At 36.1% G+C, this 22,122-nt stretch overlaps 1 protein-coding gene, 2 non-coding genes and 1 pseudogene across 3 annotated transcripts; 3 read left to right on the forward strand and 1 right to left on the reverse strand.

Moving 5' to 3' along the window:
• Positions 1 to 5,842: 5,842 nt before the first annotated feature.
• On the reverse strand, positions 5,843 to 9,445 carry LOC110871836. Its single transcript, XM_022120588.2, has 2 exons — positions 8,878 to 9,445; positions 5,843 to 6,232 (listed from the first exon to the last, which is right to left on the reverse strand). Exons 1-2 carry the CDS (start codon positions 9,355 to 9,357, stop codon positions 6,110 to 6,112), a joined length of 603 nt encoding a protein of 200 aa, XP_021976280.1. The 5' UTR covers positions 9,358 to 9,445; the 3' UTR covers positions 5,843 to 6,109.
• Positions 9,446 to 19,556: 10,111 nt separating this feature from the next.
• On the forward strand, positions 19,557 to 19,702 carry LOC118481639 (annotated as a pseudogene).
• A 496-nt stretch (positions 19,703 to 20,198) lies between these two features.
• TRNAD-GUC lies at positions 20,199 to 20,270 on the forward strand. Its single transcript has one exon. It is a non-coding gene; the product is annotated as a tRNA-Asp (tRNA).
• A 685-nt stretch (positions 20,271 to 20,955) lies between these two features.
• LOC118481493 lies at positions 20,956 to 21,115 on the forward strand. The gene has a single exon (XR_004865702.1). It is a non-coding gene; the product is annotated as a U1 spliceosomal RNA (small nuclear RNA).
• Positions 21,116 to 22,122: the final 1,007 nt, after the last annotated feature.

A 22,122-nucleotide genomic window follows, 5' to 3' on the forward strand; every position in this document is an offset into this window, starting at 1 on the left:
TAGACTTAAATATATAATTAAAAATTTAGAATTTAGTTATATGAACTATTTTACAACCTTCATTAATGAGACTCTTAAATACATGAGTCTCTTAAATACATTCTTTCTTCAAATTAATAAAATTAATATTATAATTGTAACAAATTAGACTTAAAATAAAATTAAAAATTTAGAATTTAGTTATATGAACTATTTTACAACCTTCATTAATGAGACTCTTAAATACATGAGTCTCTTAAATACATTCTTTCTTCAAATTAATAAAATTAATATTATAATTGTAACAAATTAGACTTAAAATAAAATTAAAAATTTAGAATTTAGTTATATGAACTATTTTACAACCTTCATTAATGAGACTCTTAAATACATGAGTCTCTTAAATATATTTTTTCTTCAAATTAATAAAATTAATATTATAATTGTAACAAATTAGACTTAAAATAAAATTAAAGATAACGTAACTGAATTAATGGAATTAAAGGAATTTTAAAGGAATTAAAGGAATAAAAAACTTTAAACATTTACTTTAAAATATATGTGTGTTAACTCTTCATCTCCTTTGGTTAGACTTAAAATAAAAATAAAGATAACGTAACTGAATTAATGGAATTAAAAAAGAAATTAGAATTACAATAATTAAAGATAACATAACTGAAATAATAGAATTAAAGTAACTGAATTAATTGAATTAAAGGAGAAATTAGAATTACAATAATTAAAGATAACATAACCGAAATAATAGAATTAAAGGAATTTTAAGAACAACTCTTCATCTCCTTCCATCATTTGGTTGACCCCAAGTCTCAATATATTCTTCCCATTCGATGCGTTTCTACAATCAACAACAAACAAAACAATGTCGAAGAGGGCATTATCAGAGGTTTCTTCTACTAACTACAGAGAATACAAAAGACTTCTAACAACGCCGGTTTCAGGCCCAGTCAACGGGTCAAACAAGATCCATATTCCCAAACAAGAGTGCACGAGTTCAGTTAGGTTATATGATCCAATTCTTGAAGTAATAAATCTATCCGATGATGATGAAGTTGAATCTCCATGTTCCAAGACCGATACATCGGCCAATAAATCGCAAACGACACGTGAGTCCACTGTGGTCGTTGAGAATGTTTGTGGTGAATTTAGATCGGTGGATGAAGATTGGTTTGAGAAATACGGAGGGATGATTGTTGATGAGAATGGGTTTCTTCTTGGTGAATTTAGACGATTGGATGAAGAGCTTTACGTTAATATAACCGTAGACTGAATATTGATTCATGATTTTGGTCTGTAATATGTTTACTCTATTTTAAAATTAGGAGGCTATCACAGTCGGAAACTTGAGTTCGTAAATATAAAAGTGCATTGTTCTACATTAAAAATATAAAACTTTCAACTATAATTGATTGATTTCCATAAACAATGTAGTTGTGCATATTTATTTTTGGATAACCGTCTACATAAATTTTTCGTGCTTTTCCTTCGTAGGCCTGCTTATGCAGATTCGGATTCAGAAGAAACAGTTGACAGTGACCCATATGAAAGGTATACCGTCTGCACTTGGTGTTAGTGATGAAAACCCATGCTACTTTTCGATGCATATCTATGTGTTATCCAATAAGATAGGAAGGCGTGCGAGAGTTTATGCGTTTTTCTTTTTTCCATTTCATGTTTTTTTCCTTGGAAGACATCTTTTTACACTTCTTTTTTGCCGGCAAGTTTTGCCAACGAAACAACTTATGGTCCATGCTTTAATAAAGTTTAAGCACGCCCCTTTGTAGGCGTATTGTCTTACATATTATGCACCGACCGTGTAAAACGTCTTACCACAAACAAACAATAACTATTATTCATGCCGTGCATCGCACGAGGTTTCTCCCTAGTTTAATACAAAAAATAAAAACAATATCAAGTGGGTTAAATAAATAATGCTGCCTATTTATAGTTTGATGCCAAACATGAGAGATCTGTATACAAAAATAGATATTATAACTTTCTCCGCAAGGTACACATTTTTCATTTTTGTAATCGTAACTAATAAATAATTTAATAATTAGGCAAATGTTAGGTTTTGTTTTTTTAGACAAACACTTATTATATACCCAACGAATATTGTTCAGTAGAATAAAACATTAATCCCATCCTATAATTTATTATTATAAAATAAATCAAAATAATTAAAGTTGGTATTATTATGCAATGTTGTTTTAGATAGAGTAAATATGCAATTTTACACATTCAATCAATAACGGCTAGCTAATATGAGGTACGTTTACCAATGAGGTGTTGGTCCATTAACAAAGACAAACTATAAACACATGTGTTTAGGAAAGCGAGGTCTTGGTTTCAAGTCACACAGACGACAAACATTCAGGGGATATAACTTTCAAATAATGGGCCAAACCTAACACACTTGATCTATGCCAAGTGTCGACGATGTAGTGTTTATGGGAGAATGGGGTGAAAGTAGTATTCGCAACATTGAGTGTTTTTATCTCATTGTGGGCTTGAAAATCAATCATAAAAAATCAAGTTTGTTTGGGGTAGGGGTGGGGGAGAACCATTGGACCGATCGACAAAGGAGGGCCTCGTTGAGTCGTTGAGGGATATGAGTGTAAGTCTCCTTTTAAAATGGTGGTGGAGGTTTAAACAAGAAGAGGGTAGTTTGTGGCAAAGAGCGATCGCAACCATTCACTACAAGTCCTCCTCGTTGTTATACCTTCCGATCCAAGCAGGGTTAACAGGTGTTTGGAGTGGAATTTGTAAGCTCGAAAGGGAAGTCAACGAATTTAATGTGCAACCTGGTCTCTTGGTCAAAGGAGAGGTCAAAAGCGGCACGTCGATACGGTTTTGGGTCTTAAATACAACCTTCATTAATGAGACTCTTAAATACATTCTTTCTTCAAATTAATAAAATTAATATTATAATTGTAACAAATTAGACTTAAATATATAATTAAAAATTTAGAATTTAGTTATATGAACTATTTTACAACCTTCATTAATGAGACTCTTAAATACATGAGTCTCTTAAATACATTCTTTCTTCAAATTAATAAAATTAATATTATAATTGTAACAAATTAGACTTAAAATAAAATTAAAAATTTAGAATTTAGTTATATGAACTATTTTACAACCTTCATTAATGAGACTCTTAAATACATGAGTCTCCTAAATACATTCTTTCTTCAAATTAATAAAATTAATATTATAATTGTAACAAATTAGACTTAAAATAAAATTAAAAATTTAGAATTTAGTTATATGAACTATTTTACAACCTTCATTAATGAGACTCTTAAATACATGAGTCTCTTAAATATATTTTTTCTTCAAATTAATAAAATTAATATTATAATTGTAACAAATTAGACTTAAAATAAAATTAAAGATAACGTAACTGAATTAATGGAATTAAAGGAATTTTAAAGGAATTAAAGGAATAAAAAACTTTAAACATTTACTTTAAAATATATGTGTGTTAACTCTTCATCTCCTTTGGTTAGACTTAAAATAAAAATAAAGATAACGTAACTGAATTAATGGAATTAAAAAAGAAATTAGAATTACAATAATTAAAGATAACATAACTGAAATAATAGAATTAAAGTAACTGAATTAATTGAATTAAAGGAGAAATTAGAATTACAATAATTAAAGATAACATAACCGAAATAATAGAATTAAAGGAATTTTAAGAACAACTCTTCATCTCCTTCCATCATTTGGTTGACCCCAAGTCTCAATATATTCTTCCCATTCGATGCGTTTCTACAATCAACAACAAACAAAACAATGTCGAAGAGGGCATTATCAGAGGTTTCTTCTACTAACTACAGAGAATACAAAAGACTTCTAACAACGCCGGTTTCAGGCCCAGTCAACGGGTCAAACAAGATCCATATTCCCAAACAAGAGTGCACGAGTTCAGTTAGGTTATATGATCCAATTCTTGAAGTAATAAATCTATCCGATGATGATGAAGTTGAATCTCCATGTTCCAAGACCGATACATCGGCCAATAAATCGCAAACGACACGTGAGTCCACTGTGGTCGTTGAGAATGTTTGAGGTGAATTTAGATCGGTGGATGAAGATTGGTTTGAGAAATACGGAGGGATGATTGTTGATGAGAATGGGTTTCTTCTTGGTGAATTTAGACGATTGGATGAAGAGCTTTACGTTAATATAACCGTAGACTGAATATTGATTCATGATTTTGGTCTGTAATATGTTTACTCTATTTTAAAATTAGGAGGCTATCACAGTCGGAAACTTGAGTTCGTAAATATAAAAGTGCATTGTTCTACATTAAAAATATAAAACTTTCAACTATAATTGATTGATTTCCATAAACAATGTAGTTGTGCATATTTATTTTTGGATAACCGTCTACATAAATTTTTCGTGCTTTTCCTTCGTAGGCCTGCTTATGCAGATTCGGATTCAGAAGAAACAGTTGACAGTGACCCATATGAAAGGTATACCGTCTGCACTTGGTGTTAGTGATGAAAACCCATGCTACTTTTCGATGCATATCTATGTGTTATCCAATAAGATAGGAAGGCGTGCGAGAGTTTATGCGTTTTTCTTTTTTCCATTTCATGTTTTTTTCCTTGGAAGACATCTTTTTACACTTCTTTTTTGCCGGCAAGTTTTGCCAACGAAACAACTTATGGTCCATGCTTTAATAAAGTTTAAGCACGCCCCTTTGTAGGCGTATTGTCTTACATATTATGCACCGACCGTGTAAAACGTCTTACCACAAACAAACAATAACTATTATTCATGCCGTGCATCGCACGGGCTTTCTCCCTAGTTTAATACAAAAAATAAAAACAATATCAAGTGGGTTAAATAAATAATGCTGCCTATTTATAGTTTGATGCCAAACATGAGAGATCTGTATACAAAAATAGATATTATAACTTTCTCCGCAAGGTACACATTTTTCATTTTTGTAATCGTAACTAATAAATAATTTAATAATTAGGCAAATGTTAGGTTTTGTTTTTTTAGACAAACACTTATTATATACCCAACGAATATTGTTCAGTAGAATAAAACATTAATCCCATCCTATAATTTATTATTATAAAATAAATCAAAATAATTAAAGTTGGTATTATTATGCAATGTTGTTTTAGATAGAGTAAATATGCAATTTTACACATTCAATCAATAACGGCTAGCTAATATGAGGTACGTTTACCAATGAGGTGTTGGTCCATTAACAAAGACAAACTATAAACACATGTGTTTAGGAAAGCGAGGTTTTGGTTTCAAGTCACACAGACGACAAACATTCAGGGGATATAACTTTCAAATAATGGGCCAAACCTAACACACTTGATCTATGCCAAGTGTCGACGATGTAGTGTTTATGGGAGAATGGGGTGAAAGTAGTATTCGCAACATTGAGTGTTTTTATCTCATTGTGGGCTTGAAAATCAATCATAAAAAATCAAGTTTGTTTGGGGTAGGGGTGGGGGAGAACCATTGGACCGATCGACAAAGGAGGGCCTCGTTGAGTCGTTGAGGGATATGAGTGTAAATCTCCTTTTAAAATGGTGGTGGAGGTTTAAACAAGAAGAGGGTAGTTTGTGGCAAAGAGCGATCGCAACCATTCACTACAAGTCCTCCTCGTTGTTATACCTTCCGATCCAAGCAGGGTTAACAGGTGTTTGGAGTGGAATTTGTAAGCTCGAAAGGGAAGTCAACGAATTTAATGTGCAACCTGGTCTCTTGGTCAAAGGAGAGGTCAAAAGCGGCACGTCGATACGGTTTTGGGTCGATCTTTGGGCTGGGAATTGTCTTCTAAAGGACAAGCATCCAGATCTCACAAAACAAAAATACAAATTTAGGTTTATACACTCAAAAAGACGCGTATCTCACAGTATGAATACATATATACGGATAGAATTCGACGCATCTATTGGAACAATATACATATGCCCGAATGCATAACATATAGATTATTACATGGTTCATGAACCGAACATTCAATATGCACGAGCTAAAATATGGTCCAACTCTTAACCTTGCTATATTTCCGCAACCAGGGACTTGCAACTTACAGGCGACTAGGCGAGTGCCAGGTTGGCAGTCAGTTTAACCTTGGACCGATCACCACTGGGCTATCAACCACAACCCGAATCACTGGAACCCTTCGCCGAACTGACAGGGCTTCATTCATTCGCTCTATTTGGAGCAGAAGTTGTTTTATTTTCTGCAAAATAGATTGAAAAACTCATTAACTGAAAGTTACTAGGGAACACATGAAGAAAATTAGAATGTGTATATATGATTTCACCAACAGACAACAGGTGATGCAACTTGGTGCATGAGGGTTTGTCGTCTCATGTATGCACGCCAAGTGTATGATGAAATGCCCAAGAGAGAGTGTTTGGAACAAATGATGAAATAATGACACATTCTGACCAATGTGGATGTACAAACATCATTTATGTGTCATATAAGAGTGCGTAGTGAGTTCTGTGGGTTTGTTGTATAGTTTGGAATCATGATGAATTAGGGGTGTGCACGGTTCGGCTTTCGGTTTTTAAAAACCGTTCGGTTTCGGCTTTTTCGGTTTCGGTTATTTCGGTTTTAGGCTTTTAGCAACGGTTCGGTTCGGTTTTTGAAACAAATTACATAAGGTCTTAGCTCCTACATGGTAATATCTTATGAGATAGCTGGCAAATCGTGTCTTAACAGGTTTAACAGGTTTCTGACGGCGCGCACAACATAAGTTTCAAACATGATTACGACTCGTTTAACTACTTTCTACCTCATGTTTATAAAACAGTTTTATGTTTTACGTACAAAGATGAATAAATGATAGATCCTAACATTGTAATTTTAATTATTTTAAAAATTAAAAAAGTCAAAGGGTGTATTTTTCAGTCAAACAGGTTTAATCGTGTCTTAACAGGTACCCAATTGTGAAATACCTCTTCCCATGTCTTCTCAACAAGAAAGAGAGTTTATTAGCATTTTGTTATGAGTCTCTCGCCTAAAAGCACTACAAGCATCAACCTATTCCGGGGTTTGGCTGACTTCTTAGAAATTACCATATAAGGGACGACACAACCAATGGTGCTTTTAGGCAAGACGCCATGGTGTTTTTACGCATCATTATTAGGGGGTGAGACCATAGTTGTCAATAGTGGTCGCTATAGCAAATAGCGTAGCGTGTAGGTCGAAGGTCGCTGTAGGGTATGTAGCCATAAATAGCGGGATTTCAGTTACTTTTTAAGATTTTTTAAATATAAATAGCGATTAAAAATAGCTACAAAATAGCTGGATGTTGGTTTTTGCATAGTTATCAAAGGCGCGAAGCGCACTCAAGGCGCTTAGGCTCCGCTTAGGGCCTAGGCGATAGGCGCAAAAAAAGCGTGGGCCTGAGGAAAAAAAAGCGCACTTAAATAAAAAAAATAGAAAAGTTCATTAAAGCAATAAAGTCCTCAAAACCAAAACAAAAATGTTCTTACTCGCATTTAAAAAGTCTCAAATAACAAAATACTCAAAACCAACATGTTAATATTCGAAAACAAATAGTTCATTAAACTAATAAAAGAGTAAGCAAAAAAATACTGCAGTAAAAGCCCTATAAATACTGCAGAAAAAGTGGAATTTACGAATTAATACAAACTGAATATTACTAAACGAGATTTTGATCTTTAGTGATATCATTTGTTAGTAAAATCCCTATAAATACTGCAGAAAAAAGGGGATGTTACGAATTAATAAAAAATATTAAATACCATTAGGATTTAGGCTGCGCTATAATTAGCTTGGAAGCAAAAGCGCAATTACTGGGAATCGCCCAGAAAAAACGCCTAGGCGCCAAAAGCGCACGCTTTTGATAACTATGGGTTTTTGTTAAACATACATGTAAAATAGCGTATATACCAGGGTATTTTAATATAATATACATATATAAAAAATTATAATTTTTTCTAGTGTATAGTGTATCGCTATTTATAAAATAGCGCACGCTATTTATCGTTGTTCGCTATGTAGCATATAGGTACCTTATCGCTATTTGTCGCTATTCGCCATTAACAACTATGGGTGAGACCATATGGCATATATAACAAAACTAAATCATCTTAAAATTCAACAAGATGATGATCAATTAGCTTTACATTAATCAAGAATTATAGCTAACAACGCAAACAACACATTAACGAGAAAAAAAAAATCAAAGGTGTGTACAAGTTTGATTTGATGGTGATGCTAATTACTTTTATAAGAAAATGTTTGGCGGAAACGTTGACAAAACACGCCTGAATTTTCAAAAGTATAGGGACTTATTCATTAAAAATTAAGTTTTTAAACTTACAAAAACTCAAAGAAAAGCCCTCACACAGTTGGACTTTATATTTAAGAAATATGTTATATGCCTTCCATTTTTTTCATGATTAATTCCCTAAATCTATATAAACTCGTCGAATACGTCCTTTTTTGTATGATTAACCCCATAAACTTTAAGTAAAAAACCTTTTGTGTTGAGTTTTTACAAGTTTTGGTTACTTGGCACACAAAGACCAAATCAAGAAAACATTAATATCCAATAAAACTATGGCAAATTGAATCACATCAGTCTAATTCCAAACAGCACAACAACCACACAACACGTAATCTCATATAATTCAAAGAACAATGCTTGTAAAGTTGTATGAGTGCATAATCTTGAGACCAGGTTGTCAATATACTTAAATCACTTTCTTTAGAACCACTGTTGTATCAAGCTAGGTCCTCACAGGCATTTTATCAAACACTTGGTGTGCATATAACAAATAACCAAATTAGATTAGCGATATCACACACAAGTACACAACCCATGTAACCACAGATAATCAAACTAACCTCATCTTTCTGCTTCAACAGAACCAACAACTTCTCCCTGTAATCTCTCTCCGCCAACCTCTGCCACCGCTGCCACCGCCTAGCATACGCCACCACCGCCGCAACCACACCCACCGAAACAACCGACCAAAACCCAATTCTACTCCGAACCCCATACCCAATCCTCAAAACCCATGAGCTCAAAACCCCATAACCCGCCTTAAACAACGTCTTATCTGTCACTTCCGGTGGCTGAGTCGACTCAGTTTCCACTATCTCGGTACCGTATGGGGTTGTTGAAGAAGAGTGAGATGATGGTGGTGACGGTGGTGGTTGTTGTAGGTGGGTGTCTTGTGGGTGTTGGGGGAAAACGGGTGAGTTGTGGTGGGTGGTTGGGGGAGAAACTGGGGGATTGGTGGAATTGGTGAGTACGACCACCGTGTCGCCATCGTCTTCGTCAGAGCTTGATGGGTGAACTGACTCCCACTCGTTGTCATCCATGGAGAAGAAGTGTAGAAGATATTATTGCTATGGAGGGAGGTTCTAGACTGAGATAGTGAGCTGCACATTTTTTAGCCTACAAAAAAATATCGCAAGACTAACTCCAACGCTGTTCAAACCATGGCCGTCCAAGATGAGGTGGCAGGTGTCCAAATCTAACCTTGGATATTTTTCGCGTTTTTCTTTTAGAGATATATTTTTATTGTATTGATGTTTGGATATTTTTCCTAATTTTCATCATTTGTTGTCGGAGGAAATTAAATGTATCAAAAATTTTTATATTGGTTTAATATGTAATTTTTTTAATTAAAGTAGCCGTTTGGCAACGGCTAGCCCCAACAGGTATATTGGACCAACCAAAGCCAGTCATGTTACCTTCTCCCCACCGACTAAGGATGTCCGTAGCATTGGAGATGGTCTAATATCTTGTCATGCTTAAAAATAATATCTTGTATTTTTTTAACCGCGGCGACTTTATATTAATAAAGCAACCAGCAAAAAGTTGGGTAAACAAAAGACTATTACAAAATCGAAACAACATTAATCAACCCCGACTTTATATTAATAAAGCAACCTTGCCCATCTCCGCCTTCCAAACCAAATAATTTACCTTTAAAGGATGCATTGTTGGTTCAGTTCTGTTTGTTCATGAAGGAAAACATATAAATCATACCTGTCACAGCAGATAGTGCAGAGGAGAATCCAGTGAGGGAGTTCGACATGCCTGTCATCTTGATCTGGTTCCTCCTTAGGGTGCTAACTGATGATGGGGACTTAGAAACCGAAAAGGGTATCGGTTATGGAGAGGAGGTTTCGAGATGATGTTATGACTAATGGGGTGTGTGAATTGTGTAACTGAGTAACCCTTAAACCTCCACATAACTCTCCTTATATAAGCACCCAGGAGGAAACCTAATTAGTTACTAAGGGTAATATGGTCCATCAACAATTACCAACTAATTAAATAATAGGTTCTAATATATTTTGATCTCTATAATGTAAATGATTAAGATGGCTATAGATTAAATATTAAACATAATATATTTAATCTTACATTCTCCCACTTAGCCGAGTAATCATTTACTATGAGTATTAGCTAAGCCTGATCAGGAGTTAACACTCATTTTAGCCTTAAACAAGTACTATAGCAGAAAATACAGTCGTTGAATCATTATGCGACTCAGGACCCCCATTAATCATACTATAGCCTTAATTTAAAACCTAATCGTCATGATCAAAATACGCGTAAGCCCTTTGTTTGATTTGTAACCTTTTATTTGTCTATATGCCATTATACCGGTTGAACATATTCTAACAGACATACAAAATCAAACTTGAGGAAATTTCATTAAACATAAAACATAAGCTAGTACAATATGCTCAAATAAGGTCTTTACATAATCCCATATTCCGAACATGTTCTTCGTAAACCTTAGGAGGGAGACCTTTAGTCATCGGATCCGCAAGCATATCCTTAGTACTAATATACTCGATACAAAGATTATTTTCCTCAACACGTTCACGTACAAATAGATATTTCGTATCGAGATATAAACCAGCTCCAGTCGAACTGTTACTGTTCGAGAAACTAACGGCAGCTGAATTATCACAGTAAAGCTTCAATGGTCTAGAAATGGAATTAACGATTTTGAGTCCAGTGACCAGGTTTCTAATCAACATTCCATGACAGGTTGCGTTATAGACAGCAATGTACTCTGCCATCATTGTGGAAGTTGTGGTCAACTGTTGCTTATGACTCTTCCAAGAGATAGGGCCGCCTGCTAACATAAAGATATAGCCCGAAGTGGATTTCTTGTCATCTTTGCATTTGGCAAAGTCAGAATCAGAATAGCCCACCACTTCCAAATGATCACTTCTTCTATAAGTCAGCTTATAGTCTTTCGTCCCTTGCAGATATCGAAGTACTTTCTTAGCTGCTTTCCAGTGATCTAAGCCAGGATTAGTCTGATAACGGCCTAGCATTCTAGCAATATAAGCGATATCTGGACGAGTACAGACTTGAGCATACATCAAGCTCCCGACTACTGATGCATAAGGTATCTGGCTCATTTGCTCCTTCTCAACCTCTGTTGTCGGACACTGAAACGAACCGAAAACATCTCCCTTAACTACTGGAGCGATGGAGGGTTTGCACTGTTGCATGTTATACCGTGTAAGGACACGATCTATGTAGGCCCTTTGGGACAATCCTAAGATCCCTTTGTTTCTATCTCGGTGAATTTCGATGCCAATGACGTAAGATGCATCTCCGAGATCCTTCATGTCGAAGTTATGCGAGAGTAACCGCTTCGACTCATGCAACATGTCTAAACTATTACTTGCCAATAGAATGTCGTCAACGTAAAGGACAAGTATAGTAAAGTTGCTCCCACTCATCTTGAGGTAGGTGCATTGATCCACTTGATTCTTCATAAAACCTTGCTTCTTCATGACTTCATCAAACTTGAGGTACCACTGACGTGATGCTTGTTTTAACCCGTAAATGGATTTCTTCAGCTTACAGACTAGATGCTCCTGACCTTCAGGCTCAAAGCCTTTAGGTTGCTTCATGTAAACATCTTCGTCCAAATCTCCGTTAAGGAAAGCGGTTTTAACGTCCATCTGATGCAGCTCTAAATCGAAATGAGCTACTAGGGCCATGACGATCCTTAATGAATCTTTACGAGAGACAGGTGAAAACGTCTCTTGATAATCAATTCTCTCTTTCTGAGTGTAGCCCTTTGCAACCAATCTCGCTTTGTAGCGTTCAACGTTACCATTCGGATCCAGTTTTGTTTTGAACACCCATTTGCATCCTACGGGTTTGACTCCGTTGGGTAATTCTACCAAATCCCAAACGTCATTTTTCTTCATGGAATCAAGCTCATCAATCATTGCTTTATTCCATTCAGAAGACTGATCACTGCTAATGGCTTCATTGTAAGAGATAGGATCATTTAGCTTTCCGGGATCCATTTCAGTCAGGTAGGTAACATAATCATCCCAATTAGGAGGCCTTCTTTGCCTGGATGACCTCCTGAGTAGATTATCGGGTTCAGCGTTGTCTTGGTTTTGAGCGTTTGATGTGCCTTCGTCATGAGGTATAATGGGTTCTGATTGTAGAGGTGAATTTGGAGTTGGTGCAGTAGCTTCAGGAACAATAGTTGCATTGGGTACAAGAGGAGTAATCGGAGTAATGGTAAGCGACGAGTCTCTCCCCCCCGCGTCTTGTACTTCTTGCAATTCTTCGTAAGGGTTGGTACTGCTCCCACTGACCTTGAAATCCTCCAGGAACGCGGCACGCTTGGTTTCAACAATACGGGTGACATGGGAAGGACAATAGAAACGATAACCCTTAGAGTTCTTAGGATACCCGATAAAGAAACAGGTAACTATCTTAGGGTCAAGTTTCCTTAGGAAAGGATTGTAAAGTTTTGCTTCAGCAATGCAGCCCCATACTTTCATATATTTAAGACTCGGTTTCCTTCCTGTCCAAAGTTCATAAGGAGTTTTAGGGACAGACTTAGAAGGAACTCTATTGAGTATATGAACAGCTGCTTTTAACGCTTCAGTCCAGAGGAATAATGGTAAGTTAGTGTTGGCTAACATACTACGCACCATGTTCATAAGGGTACGGTTTCTTCTTTCAGCGACACCGTTCTGCTGAGGTGTACCAGGCATGGTGTATTGGTTCACAATCCCCTGGCCCTTACAAAACTCATAAAATGGACCAGGAGCTTGACCCACATCAGTATGTCTTCCATAATACTCACCGCCTCTATCTGATCTCACAACTTTAATCTGACGATCTAATTGCTTTTCAACTTCAGCCTTATAATCTTTAAAAGTTGTTAGAGATTCAGATTTCTCCTTAATAAGATACAAGTACATGTAACGAGAATAATCATCAATAAAAGTGATAAATGAAGTATGTCCTGTTATGCCAGCGATTTGGTAGGGACCACTAATGTCAGTGTGAATGAGTTCTAATAAATTAGAACTCCTAGTGGCACCTTTCTTATTCGCTAATGTCATTTTACCTTTAAGACATTTGACACATGTTCCAAAATCAGAGAAATCGAGAGGAGGTAAGACTTCATCCTTTACGAGACGATTTAATCGCTCTTTTGAAATGTGGCCTAAACGCTGATGCCACAACATGGATGAAGTCTCTAAGTCTCGTTTCTCTTCCATCTTTGTGAGTGATTCATTAATGTTATATGACAACAAAGATTTGGAAAAGCCATCATCTAGTTCTAATCTATAGAGACCTCCATCCAGAACACCAGTACCATAAAGAACAGAATCATAATGGATAGAGAGTTGGCGATGACCATGGGAAACAATAAAACCGTCCATGTCTAACTTTGGTCCTGATACAAGGTTCCGAGTTACCTCAGGAACATATAAGGTATCATAAAGTTTAATACATAAACCAGTTTTCATAACTAATTGTAATGTTCCAATGGCCTTCACTTCTAATTCTCGATCATCCCCAACCTTAAGCGTTCTTTGGTTTCTTTCCAGCTTCCGGATTGAAAGGAATCCCTGAGTAGAATTGGTAACATGAACCATAGAACCAGAATCAAACCACCAAGAATTAGCAGGAACACTTAAATTATAGGACTCAAGTATCATAAAATAATCGTTACCTTTCTTAGCCAGCCACTCCTTAAAGTCAGGGCATTCCTTCTGCATATGTCCTGTCTTTTTACAGAACTTGCAGCGGATACTGCCTAAGGAGTTCTTAGAGCTGGAAGGTGCACTTGTATTAGGGTTAGGATTAGACTTATGGACTTTAGAAGCATCCTTCCTCTGATAATTGTGCTTCCTTTTCTTAGGATTTGAGGTAGTGAAATTGGCAACATCAGTATGGCGATCCATCCTCATACGCTCCTCCTCCTGTACGCACATGGCGACCAGCTCACTCATCGTCCATTTTTCCTTCTGAGTGTTGTAGTTGATCTTGAATGCTTCAAAAGAAGAAGGAAGCGAAGTAATGATGAAATGAACAAGGAAACCATCACTGATTTCCATTTCCAGCCCCTTCAGCTTATTGGCCATGTCATTCATCATCATGATGTGCTCGCGAATGCCGCTCCTCCCATCATACTTAGTTGTCACCAGCTTAAGAATAAGAGTACTAGCATGCGCCTTAGACGTCCCTTTGAACTGAGCCTCCACATGTTCCAAGTAGGTTTTAGCATCTTCAGAATCAGGAATAGCTCCCCTGATTGCATTGCTTATGGATTGCTTCATAAACATGAGAGACATGCGGTTACACCTAGTCCACTTTTCATGAGTTAACTGCTCAGCAGCAGTACTTTGAGTGGTAAGGTCCGCTGGCTTTTTCTCTCTTAGAGCATAATCAAAATCAAGCAATCCGAGAGTAAGCATGAGAGCATCCTTCCATGCAGCAAAGTTATCACCAGTCAAAGGTGGAATCCCGCAGTTGGGTGCTGATAGTGGAAATAAGATGAGCAAGTTATGATACTAAGGAAGAAATTCTAATGTGATCTATGGGCACGTTAAACTAAAGCAGGCAAAATAATGACCATTTTACATAATGAAGCTGTGATAATGTCTATTACTAACATCAAAATAATAGACTTAACTAAAAATTCTACTTAAACGAAGACAAAACAGCTTTGGCCAGAAGTGTAATCATTTAAGCATATGTGCAAAGTGGTTGTAACAAATCAGCTTTGGCCAGAAATTGAAACAATCACTTTAGTTATGCACTTGCTAAGTATGCCATCTATGAAAGAATTAAATCAGCTTTGGCCAGATATTAAAACATTCATGCTTATGATGCACACTTAGCATAGCTTTCGTAATACTTGAATGATAAGTAGATGTATCAAGTCAGCTTTGGCCAGAAATGATATATCAAAAAACTCATTCAAGTTAAGCTATTCTGGTTTTGTAAAACATTACATTATCTGATTCTGATTAATTAACTAAGTAAATTACAAAACCATTCATTTAATAGCAAACCACCCGTTAGCGCGGATCGAACTACGGTCTCGACTAAAAATAATGACGTTGCGAGTCGCAACCACGATCTCGACTAATGACGTTATGGTTGCGAGTCGCAACTACGGTCTCGACTAATGACGTTATGGTTGCGAGTCGCAACTACGGTCTCGACTAATGACGTTATGGTTGCGAGTAGCAACCTCATGGTCTCGAGTGATGACGTTATGGTTGCGAGTCGCAACTACGGTCTCGACTAATGACGTTATGGTTGCGAGTTGTAGACCTTTTGCTCTCGAGTAGCAACCTCATGGTTGCGAGTAGCAACCTCATGGTTGCGAGTAGCAACCTCACGATCTCGAGTAGCAACCTCGTTAACAGCTGTTAATTGTGATATCATAACCGAAAATTCGAAATCTAAGGGATTATGGGATATTATTTCCTGTTTTAAAGTGATCTAATTTTATCAACATATTTCGAAAATAATAACTGTTTATCTAATAACAGTTTCGAATAAAATTAAAAGATAAAATTAGATCAAATATGGAAAAACACCCATTAATCCTAAATCATTCCAAAACATAACAGAATACTTCGAATTTTCTCATGAACATGATGAACCCTAATCATAAAAAATAAAATTCTGGAACCCGAAACCTGAAATTTTTTAAGACTTCTAAACAGATTTCGGTTGTAAAACATGAACCCAGTTAAAATCGAATGAACATATGATTATTTTTCACGAAAACTAAGATCTCGAGTCGATGTTCATGACTCGAAACGGCTGTTAATTTCATAAAGTTTCAAAATTCCGTTTTCCAAGTTTCAATCCCAGAATTATGGATACAAAACAGAACTGACTAATCAACATATGCTCTGATACCACATGTTGGTTCAGTTCTGTTTGTTCATGAAGGAAAACATATAAATCATACCTGTCACAGCAGATAGTGCAGAGGAGAATCCAGTGAGGGAGTTCGACATGCCTGTCATCTTGATCTGGTTCCTCCTTAGGGTGCTGACTGATGATGGTGACTTAGAAACCGAAAAGGGTATCGGTTATGGAGAGGAGGTTTTCGTGATGATGTTATGGCTAATGGGGTGTGTGAATTGTGTAACTGAGTAACCCCTAAGCCTCCACATAACTCTCCTTATATAAGCACCCAGGAGGAAACCTAATTAGTTACTAAGGGCAATATGGTCCATCACCAATTACCAACTAATTAAATAATAGGTTCTAATATATTTTGATCTCTATAATGCAAATGATTATGATGGCTATAGATTAAATATTAATACGTAATATATTTAATCTTACATTATAAACTCGTTTTTGGAGACGGATGAAGATGTGAAGCATTCAAAAGCTTGGTAACTTCAATTTTTCTTTAGTTCACATTTAAACAACTTAAAATAATGAGATTGCGAGTCGCAACCACGATCTCGACTAATGACGTTATGGTTGCGAGTCGCAACTACGGTCTCGACTAATCACGTTATGGTTGCGAGTCGCAACTACGGTCTCGACTAATCACGTTATGGTTGCGAGTCGCAACTACGGTCTCGACTAATCACGTTATGGTTGCGAGTCGCAACTACGGTCTCGACTAATCACGTTATGGTTGCGAGTCGCAACCTCATGGTTGCGAGTGATGACGTTATGGTTGCGAGTAGCAACCTCATGGTTGCGAGTTGTAGACCTTTTGCTCTCGAGTAGCAACCTCATGGTTGCGAGTAGCAACCTCATGGTTGCGAGTAGCAACCTCATGGTTGCGAGTAGCAACCTCATGATCTCGAGTAGCAATCTCATGGTCTCGAGTAGCAACCTCGTTAACAGCTGTTAATTGTGATATCATAACCGAAAATTCGAAATCTAAGGGATTATGGGATATTATTTCCTGTTTTAAAGTGATCTAATTTTATCAACATATATTTCGAAAAATAATAACTGTTTATCTAATAACAGTTTCGAATAAAATTAAAAGATAAAATTAGATCAAATATGGAAAAAACACCTATTAATCCTAAATCATTCCAAAACATAACAGAATTTTCGAATTTTCACATGAACATGATGAACCCTAATCATAGAAAATAAAATTCTGGAACCCGAAACCTGAATTTTAATAATTTTACTAAACAGATTTCGGCTAAAATTATAATCCAGTTAATTCGGTGAACAAACAATTAATCTTTTCCCGAAAAACAGAGATCTCGAGTCGCAACCTGATGAACTCGAAATCGGCTGTTATGGTTTTAAAGGTTTCAAAATTCCGTTTTCCAAGTTTCAATCCCAGAATTATGGATACAAAACAGAACTGACTAATCAACATATGCTCTGATACCACATGTTGGTTCAGTTCTGTTTGTTCATGAAGGAAAACATATAAATCATACCTGTCACAGCAGATAGTGCAGAGGAGAATCCAGTGAGGGAGTTCGACATGCCTGTCATCTTGATCTGGTTCCTCCTTAGGGTGCTAACTGATGATGGGGACTTAGAAACCGAAAAGGGTATCGGTTATGGAGAGGAGGTTTCGAGATGATGTTATGACTAATGGGGTGTGTGAATTGTGTAACTGAGTAACCCTTAAACCTCCACATAACTCTCCTTATATAAGCACCCAGGAGGAAACCTAATTAGTTACTAAGGGTAATATGGTCCATCAACAATTACCAACTAATTAAATAATAGGTTCTAATATATTTTGATCTCTATAATGTAAATGATTAAGATGGCTATAGATTAAATATTAAACATAATATATTTAATCTTACATGCATTCCATTTGAAAAAGCCCGCATCACTTTGAACCGGAACTAATCTCGAACCGCAACTGTTTGCTAGAAAAGCTTTCGCTCGAGTCATTCTGCTATCAATTTTTTTTTTTTTTTTTATAAAAGTTGAGATGATTGGCTATGTGACAAATAGGGGTATGAGTTTTGAAGAGGGTGATCGGTGTGAAACCATTCTCCATATCTAAAAAGTATACGGCACCAAAACACAAGGAATGGTGTTTCAATTTGTACCCAAGTGCCATGTTGGATTTATGTTGGGTGCCGAAATGGATTTTTATTCCATAAAATGTCACCTAAGACTCTTGTTGTATAATTTTTAATTTCCAACTAAGCAGGGCCTCTTCTTTCTATGGGCCAGACGGGTCCCGGCCCTGTCCGGTTTTCCACTTCTTAAAATATTGGATTTTGAGAGCCCCTCTTTGATTTTACTGAAAACTAAGTTTAAGTTCCGCCAATGCGTGTAAGTTGTGTTTGTTTTTCCACTTAATACATGCACACCAAAAAAAAAAAAAAATTGGAATTACACATAAAAACATTGAATGGGAAGGATTTGCAGCTAAAACTATTGTTTCTTTTGACTGTCTTTCAAATAGGAGAAATTAATTTGGTTTGAAACCCAAGTCAAATAAACCTCGAAACCATTACTTATCCTTTTAACCTCCACTTAAAAACACATGTCTATGTATTTAGGTTAAATATGTCTTAAAAGATTTTATAAAATGCCAAAACAACAAATTACAAACAAACGACAGATAAACAGGCAACAAGCTGCGCCGAACCCCCCTTTGAATTGCAAACCCCCTTTTGAATTACATTAAGTGGGTGTTTGGGATTCCTTCTCAAAATGACTTATTGAGTTATATGGAGCTAAAAGTCCTTTTTGAGAAGGAGAAGCTTAGCCAAACATTAATGAGAAGTTAGGAAGATGAGAAAGCTTAGCCAAACACAAGGATCAAAAGGACTTTTCAAGGTGGTTTTTTGTCTTCAAAAAGGAGAAAAGGAGAAGTCACAAATTGTGACTTCTTGAGAAGGAGAAGTCCTTATGAGAAGGAGAAGTGAAAAAGCTTAGCCAAACACCCCCTAACACTCTAATGAGTTGAGCCCATTATACAGTTGGGACAAAGTTATACCTATAGATTTGTATGTGAATGTATCTTTATTTAACGAGCATAACATATTCGTGTAGTGTAACAACTAACAATGAACTTACAACCAATGATTTCAATTTCAACTATATAAATTTACCTTTTCATTCTTCTGTTTAATCTTCAAATATAAAGGAAAAACTTTACCTATAATGTTCTGTTTAATCATTTAGAAAAAGAGAGGTGGCTTCATTAGAGTCCAAAGTGCCACATCGGCTTGGAGAAAGATAAGGTGACCAGGGGTCTAATATGAAAAAGGAACAGAAGGTAACAGAATACTCACTTACCTGGACGGGGTCAATGGGTGATCAAGAAGGTCCATGGCCGGTGACCTCCATTGCACTTAGGAGTGGTGCCTGCTTAAGGCCGGCCCAAGTGGTCGAGCCTACGTCAAAATTTGTGGCCATGGAAATTGTAATTTTGCTTAAGCAAAAATTTAATTATTTAAGATTTTTGCTGAATATGTTTTGGCCTGAACCCTTTTTTACCCTTAGAAAAAAGTCCTTGGATCAGTCACTAAACATCTAAACATACATCCAAATCAAATTTAAAACATGGAAATAAACTCCCACTTGTTTGTACTGAGGTAGAAAACCCAAAACACGAGCTACGTTTTTTTTTTTATATTTAAAACGTGTCGATAGAAAAGAAAGACTGAGTCCAAAAAAAAAAAAAACCGGAACTTATGTTTGGCCTATCTGTTATTGTCTATACTTAAGCATGTTATGGCCTAAGGGTGTTAATTACAAAGATATAGAAATCAACATAAGTTCAATCTTTAACATCCAGGATGCTAATAATGGACAAGATGAATCTTTTTTTGGAGTTGTATATTTATCTTGCTTTTGTAAATATGTTCTTTCGTGGAATTTGTTTTTTATTTTGTTTACAGCTTATAATCTAATCGGCAGTTTCAAATAAGTCGTTGTAGTATAGTGGTAAGTATTTCCGCCTGTCACGCGGGTGACCCGGGTTCGATCCCCGGCAACGGCGTTTATTTTTATACACAAACTACATTTTATCAGCTCAATGTTTTTATTTTTTTTTATGAACTCAAATCTGCAATAACTATAACTTCATATCTTTGCTAAGTTATGAGTGCTGACGACAGGGAGTAAAGCAAGAAATGAAGTAAGGTAGCCTGATTATTACAATGCATACTAACACGTATGTGGAAACGATTCACCTCCCGATCGTACGAATAATCACGTAAAACTTTGTGGAATCAAAATATTTTACATGAATAAGTACACTCTGCAGTGTAAACAACAGCTGCTTTTGATATCAACATCAATGTTTATGAGAACTTTCGGCATGAATGTTCGACAAAAGGTCCTAAAGGAAGACCAGAAGATTTTGCAACTAATAAAAGCCTAATAGCAAGTCATTTGACAATGTAGATTCATCAACTAAAAGAGGACAAATCAGCAGTGCCATAATTGCCATTAATCAACTAAGCCTATACCTTAAAATCCTCACTGTTTCTCTCAAATATGCGAGAGAAAGATTAGATGCCCCAATTTCCATGAATCCGCTACATTTATACCTTGATAAGTTTATTCAAATAAGATGGAAACAATAATGTTCTGCTATATTAGTCTGTTGTCCCACATCGGTTTGAAGAAAGATAAGGTGACCAGGGGTCTAATATAAATTGGGGCAGAATATAACAGATTACTCACTTACCTGGACGGGGTCAATGGGCGATCAAGAAGGTCCATGGCCTAGGTTGGTGACCTCCATTGCACTTCGGAGGGGTGCCCGCCTAAGGTCGGCCCAAGTGGTCGAGCCTACGTCATAATTTGTGGCAGTGGGGGCTTGCGTTCGCGCAGCCCTTGCACAATTTTAAGTTCAATTTTTTTAATAACTATTGATTTGAGCTTAAAATTTATTAAAAAAATTTGAGCTTAATAGTTATTAAAAAAAATTGTAAATAAGCATTTCGATAAGAGATTAGGGCTGTTTGGTAATCAAAACAAAAAGAACAATGAAGTTGTAGTTTTCCCGCCTGTCACGTGGGTGACCCGGGTTCGATCCCTTGCAACGGCGTCTAATTTTTTTAATTCCAAACAACAACGATGCAGAGAAGGGCATAAAAGAAAATATACATTCTAATATTCTATCAGTTCAAAGTTAGATAAACCATCTATTAATCATGCTAAAAACCAAATTGTTTATCTAGCATCAAAACCCTCATGTTCTTTTTTTTGTTATATAATTTTTGTGTTTCATATAGTATGATTTGGTATATAGCAAACATGACGTGTTTGGGTTCATGTGTGACTATTCCGTGTCCGGCTTCATGTGTTCTGTGCTCGTGGTATGTACGGTTTTGACCCGTCAACCCTCAAATACAACCCATTTAACAGCTCTAGATACAATAACAGGTGAGGTTGTATTGATAATTTTCATAAGCGTTTTCTTTTTGAGTTTGCAATTAAGTATATGAGATTTTTACATGCAATTTCTTGTTACATTCCATATCACCATGATCATGCTAGTTTGCTTGGGTTCGACCCACATTGCCATGCACCTACACATTTCCGGTTTATTTTTATGATTATTTCCTTTGAGTTAGTAGTTGTGAGCAGTGGGTTAAGTTAGTAGTCTTATGTTTGTTTCTTGTAAGCCTATTTATAGGCAAGTATTTTTTCTTGGACCATTTTAGAAACGATTAAGTTAGTATCAGATAGGACCCAAACTACGCGTCGTTGAACAGCTAGTTTTTTCTTTAATATCCAAGCTATACCCAAGTCAAATAAACCTTGAAACCATTACTTATCCTTTCAACCTCCACTTAGAAACATGTCTATTTCCCTACATACAATAGTAGGTTAGTTTGTAT

Source organism: Helianthus annuus, chromosome 8 (genome assembly GCF_002127325.2).
Source record: "Helianthus annuus cultivar XRQ/B chromosome 8, HanXRQr2.0-SUNRISE, whole genome shotgun sequence".
Taxonomy (NCBI): domain Eukaryota; kingdom Viridiplantae; phylum Streptophyta; class Magnoliopsida; order Asterales; family Asteraceae; genus Helianthus; species Helianthus annuus.